Source organism: Stigmatopora nigra, chromosome 8 (assembly GCF_051989575.1).
Source record: "Stigmatopora nigra isolate UIUO_SnigA chromosome 8, RoL_Snig_1.1, whole genome shotgun sequence".
In the NCBI taxonomy this organism is placed as follows: domain Eukaryota; kingdom Metazoa; phylum Chordata; class Actinopteri; order Syngnathiformes; family Syngnathidae; genus Stigmatopora; species Stigmatopora nigra.
The window spans coordinates 12,263,104-12,280,043 of record NC_135515.1 but is presented as its reverse complement, the minus strand read 5'-3'; the positions used below and the strand labels follow the sequence as shown (position 1 = coordinate 12,280,043).

Here is a 16,940-nt window from a genome sequence, read left to right as displayed (position 1 = left end):
AATTTCAGTAAAATGTATATTAAATGTATTTTGAAACTTCTGTAAATATCCTCCATGGTGTACCCTGAGTACAGTTGGTGTATCAGCCATAAAACCATCCTGGCAATATTGCAGAGATGAAAGTTTTAACATAATATATAGGGAAGAAAGTCTCATCTTATTTTCTGAACTGCTTTGTCCTTATCAGGGCTGTGGGGGGTGCTGGAGGCTTTCCCAGTTGAATCCGGGCCAAAGGCAAGGGACACCATGAATCGGTGGCCAGCCTGATAAAATGGGCTAAATTGTTTGGCTGGCACAAAAAGCCTGTTTCTTACTTGAAGGACCTCATACATTTGCAAATATTGAATATATTGCAATAATGAAGGAAAAGAAATAATAAAAAGTGAATTTGCGTTGAAATTTGATGTCTTTAAATTATTGCACATGTGAGTCAACAAAAACAATGGACGGAATCGAGAAAATTGTATTTTTTTGTTCAAATTGTTTACAGATCGAATAAATGATAACTATATTCCAATATTATATACAGAGACAATAATCAAGCAGAGTGTGTGATTTTAATCTTGTTGATGAATGCACACCTGTTCTTTGGTTGTACATGCGGTTTAGATATAATATCTCCATATTTGTAGGCATATACGGTATATCCATTCATCACATAATTACAAATATTACAAATACTATAATATACATTATACTCTATCTTCCTAAGCAGTAGAAAAAAACCGTTAAAATACATTTATTTTTTAAATCTCCCTCGCCCTTAAAAAACCCAACAGCATGCATTTGTTATGTTTGAAAGCATATTCATATCTATCCATAGTATAAAAACAGGTCTTCTAAATGCATTTATAAATAAAACATTTAGTAAGTGCATAAACTACACTTTATGGAGGCCACTGTAATGACATGTTCGATGTGTTTTAGTAGCTCAATACAGTAGACCAATTACACAAAAAGCACTAAGGACTCAACTGCTGGTTTGTTAAATCTGAAGAAGCGCTGTTTTGGATTGTTACTGAGGGGAAAAAAAGGAGCAATGTTTAAGTCAGTAGAAGGGCAACAGAAAAGAGAAGAAACAAAAGAATCACGTAACAAAAATCGAAGAGTGGGCTGAAGACGACGATTGAAAGGTCATAAGTGACAGCCAAATTAATTCAAGATTTGAAAATTTAGCAGAGATTTTGTTTCACTTGCTGCAATCGCTCTGTGCTCATGGTCATTCTGTAACTGCGTCTCCATGGTTACAGAATTGGGAGCTCGAAAGATGCGAGTGACCTTGTCTTTGACAGGCACACGCAGCCCCGCCGTCTATTGTTCTTTCTCCATCTTTTCTTCATTCTGTTCATTCCTTTAGTTCTCGCCCTTCTGCAGCCAAGAAGAGCTGTTGGAGGGGAAAAACATTCTCCCTCAAAATTAACAAGCTCTGCCTCAAGACACTGACCAACTTTGTGGGGAATGACATGTACAAAGATGCCCATGCGCCAGGATCCGTTATTGTGATCTGAAGCAGGAAGAGCATGTCCTGCCTCTGTCTGTCTCTAACTGGGGGGTAATGGTGTCCGGCACCTCTGATTGGAGCATGTCGTTCTCACTGGAAATGATGTGTTTCACCAAACAGTTTGCTGCCTCATCAATGTTGATGTTTTCCTAAGCATGGAGAAATGAGAAGGGGTGTACAAACAAATGATCAATATGAAGCAATTTGTTGTAATGTAAATTCCGTTCAGTTTAGACCAGGGATGGGCAAACTTGTCCTCAAGGGGCGCTGTGGGTGTGCGTTTTTGTTGCAATCGATCCAGCAAAGGCACTTAAACAAATGAGATTTCTGCAGAAAACAAGAAGCACCTGACTGCAATCCATTGATTACACTTGTAGGACCCCATATTGGTGAAAAGGTGGCAGCTTTATAGAATGAAAAACCCTTCACCCACTGCGGTCCTTTGTGGAATATTTTGCTCACACCTGGTTTAGACTGACTAAAATCCCCACATCCCTCAAAAAACATGTCTCCAAAACAAATTGAGAGTACTCTAAAGAAATGAAAACTAGATCAAATGACATATTAAATGTGGAATAATTGTTTCTGTCCAGACGTTAATCCAAATGAAATGTTGTTGTCTCATGTTATCTGGCAGGGTATCTCAAGGTAAAAATGTGACAAGACAGACAAGTGAGCATTCAAAAATCTCTCCGTGTAGCGCGATTCTTGGATTTCACAATTCTTACTAGTCATGCTGCATAGTCTGACACTATTTTCTTACTATTTTTTGATGAAAGTTAACCAAAATTGATCAAAACTTCAAATACAGTCATACCTCGTCATACGACCGCTCGTCATACAGCATTCTTGTCTTACGATGAAAATTTCGATCGAATAATTTGCCCGAGATACGATCAAAATTTTGTGACGCGACCAAGCCAGGTGGTCTTTTTTGCATCTCATTCGTGTATAAAATATTTCTACGACCACCGGGCGGATTTTGCATTTCCCCAATCGCCCGCTTTTCCCCCCCACGTTGGTCTACATTTACATACCAGGTAAACAATATTACTAAGGATCGGCAGAGTTTTGCAAAGAAAAGGCGACCGTTGACAATGGAAATGAAACGCGAAATAATTGAAAAATATGAGTGGGGTACGTGTTACTGAGCTCGCTAGGCAATACGAGAGGAATACGTCAACCATTTCCACCATCCTTAAGCAGAAGGACATTTGCCTTGATTATCGCCAAGGAAAGTTACATCCCGCAGCAAGTTTTCAACCACGATGAAACTGGTCTTTTTTTTTAAAAAGATGCCCAGGCGGATATTCATCGTGGCAGAGGAGAAGGCATTACCGGGACACAAACCCATGAAGGACCGCTTAATGCTAGCGCTGTGCGCTAATGCGAGCGGTGACTGTAAAATTAAGCCGCTACTAGTGTACAATGTGGAGAACTCGCGAAACACAACATCAAGATGGAAAACCTACAAGTGATGTGACGCGCTAATTCTAAAGCTTGGATTACGCGTATTTTGATGAAATTTGTGTGCGTCATTATCGAAATATTTTGAAGGGGAAGCAAAAACAAGCAACTCTTGATGCATTTGTTTTGTAGACTCCGGCAAAATGTCCGGGTAGGGTCAACCCGTAGAACTAAGGTAAAAAAAAAAGATTAAAACAAAATTAGAATTCAGTTTTGTGTGAAGTTACATTAAAAGTTGAGTGTCTGTATATAGTTATCCAAGTTAATTTAAATTTGTTCATTCGTTTACGAGTGCGTTGACGTGGGTAAAGTCCCCCCGAACACCTCCGCCTCTGTGTGTTATTGTCTCTCACCTCCGCGAAATGTCTAATTTTACATCTATTAAACACATTTTATACTATTAAACCACTCGTTATTTATTACTTTGTCAATATATGGCGAATTAGAAAAAATAAAACCTTTTTTCCAGGGTTTGACCTTTTTTTCGAGGGTTGGAACGAATTAATTTGTTTTCAATTCATTTCAATGGGAAACGTCCGCTCGAGTTACGGAAAGCTTGTCATATGATCACAGTCTCGGAACGGAGTACAATCGTAAGTCGAGGTACCACTGTAGATTTGATGCCAAAGGTGACTATTTTCTCATGACTTTGAAAATTGATTTGATTTTAATACATCCCCGGTTCGCTTTTCCACTCGATAGTCGCGGGGGTGATGGAGCCTAGCTAAGGGCAGTAGGTGAGGTACACCCTAAATCGGTGAACATAATTAAGGAAACAGAAAATAAAAAATCTGTCTCCTTCTAGCACAGTTATCCAACCTTGTTGGAGCTACCGATCTGCAGCCAGTGAATGGTCAAGCGGGGTGTGTTGTTATGAACAGACATGATGAGTCGATGTCTCTTGACCTCAAATGCAGAGGCACCACCGAACCAATAGGATTCGATCAACCCAGGTTTAAAACCACTGTTCTAGTACATGAATAATATAGATCCGTTCAGATCAATTCATCCATTATTAAGATAGAAATAAACCTCGGGAAACGTGCTTCTAAAATGACTAATTAATTAATTTATCAATTAAATGCTAATTACTCTGTGAAAGAGTAATTGGACCCCAAGGGTTGACAGGTACTGTCAACAAACATTTATATAGCGCATTTAGTTACACATTTTCACTATGCCCAAAGCACTTTACATTAGCTCAATTCACTCATTCATACACCATTTGTGCACCTGCATGTACTAAATCAGGGGTGGCCAACCCGCGGCTCGCGAGCCGCATGCGGCTCTTTGCCCGGTTTCATGCGGCTCTTACGTCCATATCAAAGTTTGTATTTGTGTTTTATTTGCGTGTGCGCTTCGCTTGAGTTCAATACGGTATTTTCGTCAAATGCGCATGTGCTTGGGATGAAAACACCTCAAAGTTTCCCAGTAGGAGCAAGGTCATTTGAGTAAACGTTTTTAACAGAGTGGGAGAGCTCCCGTGAACCAGAAGCGACAATGAACGGCGTCGCGCACACAAAAAGTATCCCAAAGATCGAGCGTCGGCTGAAAAAGCCACACCCCCTGCGAGGCAGACCAAGGCGAGAGTGCTCAGCCGGGAGCAGCCAATAGGAGAGCGAGGTGTACACCCACGTGGTGGGCGCGCTAGTTAAAAGCCATTCATAATAAATGACAGCTCACAAGGAGCGAATGTTGCGCAAAAATAGGCTCTGATTTTATGACAGAAGTCCCACTAAGTAACATGCATAGTAAAAGAAAAACGCTATTGTAAATTATTATATTTTTGTTTGTGGACTTGGTTGAACTGAGAGTTTGTATGAGTGGACACAATGTTCATTGTTGATAATGACTGGCCTGTGCTGTTAGTACTGTAGGAGTCAATTTATGTCATTACTATTCTGGTGTGTGACATTTACAATAAATCTGTGTGATGTGGCTCTTTGCGGTAACACGGTAAAAAATGTGGCTCTTGGTCTCTGACTGGTTGGCCACCCCTGTACTAAATGGTTCCAAAACCCCCCATTGGCAAATTTGGGTTATCTGTCCTCAACAATGGGCAGCCATCGGCCCTTCGGTCCCAAGACGACTCAAGCTAACAACTACAACACGACAATAGCCACCCTAATTATTTTGTTCAGTAAAAGATGTTTATGATTTCATTTCGCACAATGAATATGAACATCGTGGTGGTATATACCTCACTGTGCTGTGTGCATCTACAAGTACATGCAGAACTTTTTCTTTTTTCCTCTCTTCGCAACTGGCTGTGACATTCTTGCTACAAATCATCCACAAATGTGGGGACTTTATGTTTGTCAGTTCAAGTCAAGCAAACCAAGCAAGTCCACACTTTTTTTCCTGAGTAAACATGACTCAGTGTCCAAAGTGGAGTTGTATTTGAGCAGAAAACAAAACAACTGAACTGACTGAAATTACCTTTTTCTTTAGTGTTTCAGTTAGAGTAGTTCAGTCCAGAAGACTTGGCTATTATCAGAATTTACTGCCTCTCTGTTCAATTATTATGCAGCTTGGTGCAGTCACAGCTGAACAACATAAATGATTATGATAATGTACGGACTTAGAGGAGTCACTCTGCATGTTCTCTGCCTCGGTCGCAGTCTGTAGGGGTTCCCCATCTTGTGGAGGACTTCCTGTGTGTGGTTCCAGTATTTGTCCAACTTAACAACGTCTTTTTGAATCAAGTTTTGCTACCAAAATTTTAAGCATTTAAACAATCACATTTTAGCCATTATTTGTTGCCAAAGTCGAAATTGACCTGGCGGCCTTCATAATCAGTTCTGTGGGCCCTGCACCATAGAATAAGTGTCACTCAACCAGTGGCTTTAACAAATCGGAATTTGAGTTGGCGACTTCTAGCAGGTGTACGGAAGCGTCAGTGTTTTCAGGTGCTCGGACGTTTGGTCGGTGGACTTTTGGTCGCCGGTTTTTTGGTCCCTTTTGGTCCCCGGTCTTTGGGTCTCTGGTACTATGGTGACAGAGAGTTTACTGTTGAAGCCAGCTCTCAAAATTATATTCATGAGAGAGAGTTTAATATCTAAGAGAGAGAGTTTAATATCTAAGTACTGTTTAATATCTAAGTAAATTTGACCGGTGACCAAAACACCGGAGACCAAAAGGGACCAAAAGACCAGTGACCAAACGTCCAGTCATGGCGGTTTCACCATCTGGATCTCTTGCGAGCTTCTCATCTCATTTTTGGTGGGGCTTCTGCCGGAGAGGTCAAGACACATTGATTCAACATGCCCACTTGACCATCACTGGCTGCAGATGATCACCGGGCATTGCTTGGCCAATCAGTGCTGCGATTTATATATCTTGAATTTAAAAGAAATGACATATTTTACACTCAAGTAGGGTTCGGTGAATGGGCATAGGAAACTGGTGGGGTTCGGTAGCTCCAACAAGGTTAAGGACCACTGCATTAACATCTTCACCTCAGTTATCACACAAGAAAGTTTAAATTTAATGTAGCGAAATATTTAAACTTATTTTTAAGTGTGTCTGTAAAGTAATCGAACTTCATTTAAGTTAAATTTAAATTTCATGGTACATTACAAGCACATTGTCGCTCGTCAAGTTTCCTGTCCTTTCTCTCATCTGCGCTCTCCACGGTAAGTCTGTACTGAGTAATGTCACATTTTAGTGTTAATGATCATAACCACTAGATAGGTATTTATAATACTTTGAGTAGGTGGTGAATTAAAACAAATAAATAGATGTTTTTTCACAGGGTGTGAATGGAATAATATGTATTTAGTTATTTTCTATGGAAATAAAATTTGAGATACGAGTACATTGACATATGAGCTTGGTCCCGGAATGCATTAAGTTCGTATCTCAAGGTATTACTGTATGTGACAGTTCAACCTTTTACCCAATGTTGGCTGGAATAGGCTCAAGCAACCCTACAATCCTGCGAGGATATGTAGTACAGAACATGAATGAATACAGTGTTCCCTCGCTACTTCGCGGTTCAGCCACCGCGGATTCAGAGCTTCGCGTTTTTTTGGGGGAAAAAATAAAAATAAAAAGGACAAATATTACATTAAGACGACATATTTTACAGTTTTTTTTATAACATGTGTGGAGTATAGAGTTCTAAACCTGACAACATGAATTTTATTCTCTCTCTACCCGTATTCTATATGGTGTACTGTATACAGGGGGGGGGGTAAAAAAATAAAATAATATATATATTTTTTAAATTAAATTGAAATTAAGCATTTTTGAAGGGGCATCTCTACTTTGCGGAAATTCACTTATTGCGGGTGGTCCCGGTCCTCATTAACCGCGATAACCGAGGGAACACTGTAGTTTATAATAGAAGTTTGTCATGTAGAAAATTGTACGGCGGGAAGTTCAAAGTTGTGATTTTTGTTTCCTCACAAAATGCAACAAAACATCCTCTTTGGTGTTATGTGTATTATCCTAATTAAAAACAATTGTTTATGTTCCAGATGCTGACATTACCATGCATCGAATTATTTCTTTTGCAGGATGCTGCATCATCTGCCTTTATTTCTTTTGTGGTCTGTCTGAAAGGCACAGATGAAACTAATCTAATGGCATTGGAGACCTTGCAATCTCCAATGCCATTAGATTCTCGATACAGCAATTTTGCTGAGAGGCAGTTTAGAATTTGGGTTAGGGGATTTGTGGCATTGATATTCCCTTGATTGCAATTGATTAGAAGTTCTGTGTGTTCTTTACCTTAGCAGATGTCTCAAACCACCCAACAAAGCCATTCTCCTGGCAGAACTGCTCCATCTTTATTCCATTATTGGTCAGTAAATCTCGTCCCTGGTCACACTTGTTAGCCAGGAGCACCGTGGCTACATGCTTCCCATTGGCTAATGTCACTTTGGAGTCCAAGTCCTCCTTCCATTTGGTGACTGCCTCGAATGAGGCAGGCCTTGTCACGTCAAACACGATGAAGGCGCCCATTGCCTCGCGGTAGTATACTCGGGTCATGTTACCAAATCTCTCTTGACCTATAAAAGACCATCACATTTACACAAAAATATGATAATGTAAACATAGCAGGTATGAATTTTGACATTTGTAAAAGCTCATTTAAATGGTATACTCCAGTTCATATAGAACTGTTTGTTTCTTTGTTTTTCTCTCTTTCACAATAATTACAAACTACTACTGTGTTTGAATTTTAAGGAAAAATCACAGAATAAATAGATGAGAATACATATATGACAGTTTTGAGAATGTTTGTGTGACAGGGTGAAGTAGTTGATGTTATACATGAGTGCAGGTGTTAAGTTAAAAAGGGACTCATGCCGCTAGCATGCGTTAAACACGGGGCGATGACGTAATGGGCACGCGCAAGTCACGCAGTGATTAACCAATGGTCATAGACCTTGGTATAGTATAATAACGGGCTATTCAGACATTTCTCTAAGTTGGTTTGAAATACAACAAAGGACCTGTCTGATTATTTCACCCGTCTTTTAAAGGCGAAATACTGCCACCCCGTGGAAAATCACGGGTACAACATTTTTGGAGGCACCGCTGGGATTGCTGCTTAGATGACCAGTATTCACAACCTGACTACTGAATGCTGAGCCAGCAGAACCAACCACATCCAGGAACAAGACAGTGAGGAGAGGTGTTGTGGTGAAAAGGGACGTGAAGTTGGCAGAGTACTCGTCATCTGAGGCCAGTAGAGATCATCAGAGAGACGGTAAAAACGTGCCAGTTCAGTGCTCACACTTTTGCATCATAAACCAAACTCCTACCGTGTTGAGAAAATGGAAATGGAACGGGAGCAAGTACGCATAGAGGTAGAAGAAATGTTGTACAAGCTAACAGTTAATGGGTTAGGGGTTAGGGTTAGGGTTAGGGTTAGGGGTTAGGGTCTAACCCTGTTAGAAATATGTGATTTCCTTAACATAGGGAAAACGAAACGCATATCAGAATTCAAATTGTTGGGTCACATCGCTAACCACCTGGAAAGGAACGAACTCAAAGACGAGGACAAAGGTATGTCTGAGTTGTTAAAATTAAAAGAGGGGATAAGGATGTTGTATGAAGACAGAAGACTGGGGTGGCAGAGACTTTTTGGGGCAAAGCAGGCAATAAATAGTGAACACTTGGCCTCTCTTGAGCGAGAAAAAATTCTCAAGAGGGACCTTGAAGCCATGAAACAAGAACAAGCTAGGCATAATGAAGAGAGCGATAAGCAAAGAAGAGATTTGTTTGAGCAGCTCTCTGCGAGAAATGAAGCTATAGAAAACTACAAAGCTGAGAGAGAAAATCTGCGGTGCGAAAATGCAGAGTTGAAGAACCAGCTTGACAAAACAGTTGGCTGTTTAGCAAAGGCAGCAACAGATGTGGAGGCAAAAGAATTGAAACTTTTATCTTATGAAGAGGAAATAGCCCAACAGAAAAAACTCTTGGCGCTAGAAAACTTGCATACTGATGAAATCGTTCAATCTAAAGATCACATCATCAAAAGACTGAAAGAGGACATATCGCAACAGAGAGAAGCCTTTCAGAAAAAGATTGACCATCTTGAACTTCAGTTTGAACAAGCTGAGCAGCAGAAAACTGATGAGATTAGCGTACTGCAAGAAGAGCAAAAGGCTCTGGAGAAACAGGTAGACATGCTTGTTGCGGAGAAGGAGAAACTTTTTCAGACCAAGCAAGCAACAGAAAGAGAGAATATGGCATCTCTCCAGAGGGAGGAAGTACTGAAAGAGGAGCTTGAATTACTGAAGCTGGAAAAAGTTACATTCTTGAAAGAAAGGGAACAAGAACAGGCGAATGAGAGGTTAAAGATAAAATCAACAAGAGCTTTGACGCAATATGGTAGAGATACTGACAAGTCTCCCCTTGAATGTCAAAAATCTAGTGAATTAATTCCTACTCAACAGACAAAGACGAGTAGATTCCCAAAGGTCAAACCAAAACCAGACATTCGGACATCAAGAAACGTACAAGCTAAACCTCTGAGCGCAAAAGAAATGAGCTCCTCTTCAAATCTTGAATCCGCTGGCAACAGGACAAATGAAACTGAACCAGAACCGACGGAGATACAGAAATCGAATTGGAAGGAGCCTTCGAATAAACTTGTGCATGTTTACAACTGTACCCGTTGTGATGTGACAGGTTATTCACCATTTTATCTACTGTTGGGGAGTTCGCCAAGGCTTCCAGTGGACATGCTCTTTGGACTATGCAACAGGTCCGATGCAGATGGACAGCGGGACTATGTGGAGAAATTGAGACGAGGGATGAAGGAGGCGTACACCATTGCCACCGAGAATGCACGGAAAGCGGCAGAAAAAGGTAAAAAGCACTATGACACTAAAGTAAGGAGTTCTGTGCTACAACCAGGAGAGCGCATCCTGATGGAAAATCTGACACCAAGAGGAGGACCTGGGAAGCTCCGTGACTTCTGGGAAGATACAGTTCACACAGTGGTGAAGCAAATGGGATCTGACCTACCAATTTATGAAGTTAGGCCAGAAAGAGGTAAAGATCGTTCCAGAATTCTGCACAGAAATCTACTAATGTCTTGTGACCATTTGCCCGTTGAGATAACACCAGAAGAAGGGAAAATCGGCACGAGGACGCCGAGAAAGAAACAGCAGCCGGCAGCTCATCAGGAGTCAGACAGAGAAAGCGATGACGAAGATGACTTCCACTATGAGCTACGCCAGCTAAATGAGAGAGGTACCCAAGAGATGGAGCCGGAGCACAGGCCACTGCCTGTGGACCAGACACACGAAGTGAGGGGCCCTGCTTCCGGACCAGTACAAGTAGAAGAGGACCATCAGCTGGAGGACCTGCCTGGTGAGGGAGCAAACCCTCCTCTTGAAGGTCCTAGTGATGAGCAGTTATCAGAGACTTCCCCGCCAACCGCCGTGACGGAACCTGAGGCGCTGACTGATGAACGGCCGAGAAGGGAGAGACACCCACCACGACGTACGACCTATGACCATCTTGGAATCCCCTCCTGTTATAGTACACAGTCACCGCAGGAGCGGCTAACTGTTTACCCTGCACCAGGAGTGGCCCCTTGGTTAGTACACCTGCATCCATATTACCTGCAGCCACCTTTTTTGTTTGGACTCCAACAAGCTTGAACCTACAAGGACGACGTGCATGATGCGGTCATGGACTGTCATGGACTGTCATGGACTGTCATGGACTGTTATGGACTGTTATGGACTGTTATGGACTGTGATTACTGTGCCATCCAGTAAAACGTGGACCGTACGAGTTGTGGATTATATTTGAACTGTGGCCCGTGCCGCCTGGACTTTAATGAGCATCGGCTCACCAAAGTGGAAACGTTTGGGAGCATATTAATGTCGGGACGACATTTGTTTTTGTGGGGGAGAGTGTGACAGGGTGAAGTAGTTGATGTTATACATGAGTGCAGGTGTTAAGTTAAAAAGGGACTCATGCCGCTAGCATGCGTTAAACACGGGGCGATGACGTAATGGGCACGCGCAAGTCACGCAGTGATTAACCAATGGTCATAGACCTTGGTATAGTATAATAACGGGCTATTCAGACATTTCTCTAAGTTGGTTTGAAATACAACAAAGGACCTGTCTGATTATTTCACCCGTCTTTTAAAGGCGAAATACTGCCACCCCGTGGAAAATCACGGGTACAACATTTGCCTTTTCGTAAGTAAACAGAAAAATAAGGCTTACACAAGATATGCATTTGGTGCCAGTCTTGACACGAGTAGTGGCAAAATCTGATCTTGCCATAATAGCGCAAATTTAAAAGCTGTGTTGGGATGTGTTATGGATACCTCTTTCCCCAAACTCAACTTCAGTGAAAGCTTCAAATACATTCGCGAAGTCTTCACAACATACAACCTGATCTATCTAGCCATGAATTGTTTGCCAGCCAATCACAGAGCACAAGAAGATGGACAACAATTCACGCTCACACTCATACCTCGCGGCAATTTAGTGTTCAACCAGCCTACCATCCATGGTTTAGGCATGTGAGAGGAAACCAGAGTACAAGGAGGAAACTCATTCGAGCCCGGGGAAAAGATGCAAACTCCACACAGCGAGGATAAACCTAAGATCAAACCTATGACCTGCAAGGCCGACACACTAACCATTCAACCGCCAGTAAAAAGGGCCACTTGGTCGCCCTTAGTTATAAAAAAACAAAACAAAAATGTTCCAGCAGACCAAGATAAAAAGAGATTAAAGATCAATGGCAAGGAAAAAGAGAAAGCCTCTGTATTACTTAACCTGCAACTACCAACAACTGCCCATATAGTCGATGATGATGATGATGATGATTTTGTACATAAAGACGGACCAGAAAGGGGATGATATTTCTGCACAAAAAGCCAATTTTCAGAAACTCATCTCTCATTTTCTGAACCGCTTTATCCTCACTAGGGTCGTGGGGGTGCTGGAGCCTATCCCAACTGACTTCAGGCCAGAAGCGGGGAACACCCTGGTTTGGTGGCCAGCAAATCGCAGGGCACTAAGAGAAAAAAAACATTCATGCTCACACTCATCTAAGGTCAATTTAGAATGTCCAATCAACATACCATGCATTTTTTATGGAATCTGGGAGGAAATTACTACCCGGAGAAAACCTACACAGGCCCGGGGAGAACATGCAAACTCCAGTAGGTTTCCTACTGTGAGTCGAAGTGCCAACCAGTTGCGCCACCGGACCTTTTCAGAAAAATGTAGTAGCTTGTCTCTCGTGGTGGTCATCAAAAACATATACACAACAACTCTACACATCCTACAGTAAAAGTCATAAACCTAAGACAGTATTTGCTATAAATCCAAAGGTTTTAGAGACAGAGCTTTTGACCAACACTCACTTGAGAACTGTTCACTCTCTTTTGCATTAGCACTTTTCAGAATTTGTGACAGTTGGGCAACAATTCTTGTTCTAATGTTAAAAGCATTATAAACTGGGAGTACCCGTCATTTGTCTCATCTCTCATCTCATTTTCCGAACTGCACGGGGGGTGCCGAAACCTATCCCAATGTCCCAGTGTCCAATCAGCCTATCATGGATGTCTTTGGAATGTGGGAGGAAACCGGTGTACCCAGAGAAAAACCACACATATGTATGTATGTATATATACATATATACATACATATATATATATATATATATATATATATATATATATATATATATATATATATATATATATATATATATATATATATATATATATATATATATATATATATATATATATATATATATATATATATATATATATATATATATATATATATATATATATATAGATATATATATATATATATATATATAGATATAGATATATATATCTATCTATATATATATATATATATATATATATATATATATATATATATATATATATATATATATATATATATATATATATATATATATATATATATATATATATATATATATATATATATATATATATATATATATATATATATATATATATATATATATATATATATATATATATATATATATATATATATATATATATATATATATATATATATATATATATATATATATATATGTATATATATATATATATATATATTTATATATATATATATATATATATATATATATATATATATATATATATATATATATATATATATATATATATATATATATATATATATATATATAATGAATACTTTCCTATAAGTTGCTTTACATTTTCTAAATATAATCAAATTAAAATAAACTATTTATGAATACATACTTTTAAGTTCACAGTAGCTAGAGATGATCTGCACAGGAGTTCCATTTGCACCAGGTCAATGTCTTATAATAAAGAAATCCTACAATTTGCTGAATGCAGACCTCTGAGGAAAGCAGAACATTTGGAGTTTCAGCTAAGTGTACCACAACAAACACTCTTGATATACAAGCAGCTAGGCCTTAAATCTGGCTCACATGAGGCAGAGACACATGACCGTTTGTGCTTAGTGAAGAAAGTGCAACGGAGGGCTGTGAGCAGCAGGTCAACCTCAGCAGACATTCACGTGAGGTTAGCCTCCTATTAAAAACTTTGGTTCTCATCTCTTACCCACAAACCATCATTCGATTTCGGAGCAACTCAAATTAAATGTCAAGAAAAGGGTCTTTTTAATTTGTATTATGGGCTCGTAGTCTGTCACGCCATGGCTTCGTATCCTTGAGGTTTACGCTTTTCCAGTTAAGGGAACTGTAAAAGTTGGATATGACGTCTGATGTCAACATCTGATAACGAGTCTTTTAACCTATTGACATTTTTGGTTCAAGAAGCACCACAAAATTGATTGCAGACTGACCACAAGCAGTACCATGACAATTGTTGGGTTCTAACATTCACATGGATGTTTTAAGCAACCACAGACTTTACAGCAATTTTGAACAGATGATTCCATTTATTGCTCTTTCCCAGACCTTGCTTCCCCTGTAAATACTCAGCGTGATATCATTAAATCAAAGTAGAAAGTCTCTTCAAACAAAGATCTACAACTAAAAATCAACTCTATATTTGGATTTCCAATACTTTCTGGATGCCATGGCAACATTTTATTCCATTTAAGGTACGAATAGAATTAAGTTCAATTTACCTATAATGATAAGTAGCTCTTGAATGCCTTTTTGCCTTTTCTATGGACACAAAGCCCAATAGCCTGTGCATTTCCTTTTATAATCACATGATCCTAATTCAAATCCACATGTGAAACAATTTAAACATTTCAGCATACATAAATCAATGTTTTAGTAACATTTCTACCATTCTACAAACATTTTATTGATAAAATAACTGGGATTCCTAACTAGTATATTGAAAAATGTGTATGTCTAGTGTCAGAACACCAAATAAGACACTCCTTCCAGATTAAATTGAAGAAAAAAAGGTTTCCATCCCAAAAATGACGATACAATTTCACCATTCTGATGTTTTAAATGCGTAATCATTTGATTGCAGTCAGGAGCTGCTTGTTTCAGAATTGGTTAAAACTATCAGCGATAGATCAGTTGGAACAAAAACCTGCCTATCTACTACTTCTCAAATATAGAGGTTTCTTTGACCAAAATTCAATAGTTTGAAATCTCTGGCCAATAACTGGTAGCTGTAGAAGCCTCAATTCTTTTCAGATCGGTAATTGAATTGGGGATTTTCCACAGAAGAAATGCCACTTATGTGTGAAGCCACTGTAAGCATGCAAGGTGAGATAGTCACATGTTTCTAGCCATCCCCCCCTTGCACATCATATGAACACTATGTGTCCACATACTGTCAACCTAGTAAAAAAAATCTGCTTTTATACGGGAATTGTGATTTTTTTTTACACTTAATTTTATTTTAACACTTGCAGCACACTGACGGTGCTTGACGTCCAATTCAATTTGACTGACTGGGAAGGGCAAGGTAATGTACAATCATCCTTCCCATTCTTAATTGATTGTGGTCCATTGTAGATGGAATATAACAATTATTCAATGTTGTGTTATGTAGTATAAGGCGGCTTGGCGGATGTGTGGTTGACGCATCGGCCTCACAGTGGGGGACCTGGGTTTAAATCCAGGTGAGTCCACCTGCTTGGAGTTTGCATGTTCTCCCTGAGTCTGTGTGGGTTTTCTCTGTGTACTCCAGTTTGCTACCACATTCCAAAGACATGCATGAATACACTAAATCGGCGGTCTCAAAGCTTTTTTTTCCCCAGCGGACGGAAAAGGTATTTCTATTTTCTCATGGTCCGGCTAAGGGGGAGGGCGACAATTTAAGACAAAATTGTGTGGGGTTGGGCTCGGTGCACGAACTCCACCCGCGACGGCAAAAAAAAAAAAGTCTGAAGCATAATCAATAATTTATTATCATTATTATTACAACTTTTCTCATTTGAAGTACGAGGGCGAGATTGAAAACCTTAATATATATTACTTTGACGGACCGGCCATAGGTAGCTCGTGAACCAGTGGTTGGAGACCACTGCTCTAAATTGGGTATGATTGGGAGTGTGAATGGTTGTTTGTCTCTTTATGCCCTACGGCTGGCCCTAAGTCAGGCTCCAGCACCCCCCGCGACCCGAGAGAGGATAAAGCTGTCCCAGAAAAATGAGATGAGTTATTTAGTATGAGACGATTACTATCTGCTAATACTATGTTAGACACACGAATGCACATCCTCTTTCTAATGGCCCCTTCCTTATACAACATTGCATTTAGTTCTATACAGTGTGCGTCAAGTGCAAAGTACCTGCGATGTCCCACAGCTGAAGACGTACGGTCTCCTGGTCCAAATTGAGAACTTTGAGAGCAAAGTCTACTCCGATGGTGGCTCTGTAATTTGGGCTGAAGTTGTGGTGTACATAGCGCTTGATGATGCTGGTCTTGCCCACACCCAGGTCACCAATGACAAGGATTTTGTAGAGGTGCTCCTTAGTGTGGTTGTTCTGCATGGCGGGCGAGGCGTGGAAGTCAGGGGCCGAGCATGAATCCACTCCAGTAGAAGTGGACGCGGCACAAAGTGAGGTGGAGACTCGCGAGAAAAAGGGGAGGTGAACTTGGACTCACCCACTCCACTATGGGTGGGCGGAGGAGGTGTTTGGAACTTGTGACTGACCCTCAGGGGCACCATTGGCCGCTGCGTGTTTAAGATATGAGATGAAATGAAACTAAGTGACACAACAGATCATGCTAGCATTACTTGGCATTAATATTGTATATGTGGAGCTAATGACGTGGCATTCTTACTTTTTTTTTTTTTAAATAAGCTAATTTGTTTAAATAGGGTTAGCATGGCATGCAATGTAATTGAACCTCCAGCAACTGAAGGGTTGGCTGTTGTTTTAAAAGTCAGAAGAATCTGCGAGATTAGAGAGGAAAGAAAGGGAGAAAGGAAAAAAGAGAGAAGGAAGGAACTAAGGAGTGAGAGGGAGAGAGGGATGGAAGATGGGAGACA

At 40.1% G+C, this 16,940-nt stretch overlaps 1 protein-coding gene across 1 annotated transcript; it reads right to left on the bottom strand.

Moving 5' to 3' along the window:
• Positions 1-449: 449 nt before the first annotated feature.
• On the bottom strand, positions 450-16,515 carry rab38a (RAB38a, member RAS oncogene family). Its single transcript, XM_077723456.1, has 3 exons — positions 16,236-16,515; positions 7,703-7,983; positions 450-1,650 (listed from the first exon to the last, which is right to left on the bottom strand). The coding sequence occupies exons 1-3, from the start codon at positions 16,435-16,437 to the stop codon at positions 1,495-1,497; spliced, it is 639 nt and encodes a 212-aa protein (XP_077579582.1). The 5' UTR covers positions 16,438-16,515; the 3' UTR covers positions 450-1,494.
• Positions 16,516-16,940: the final 425 nt, after the last annotated feature.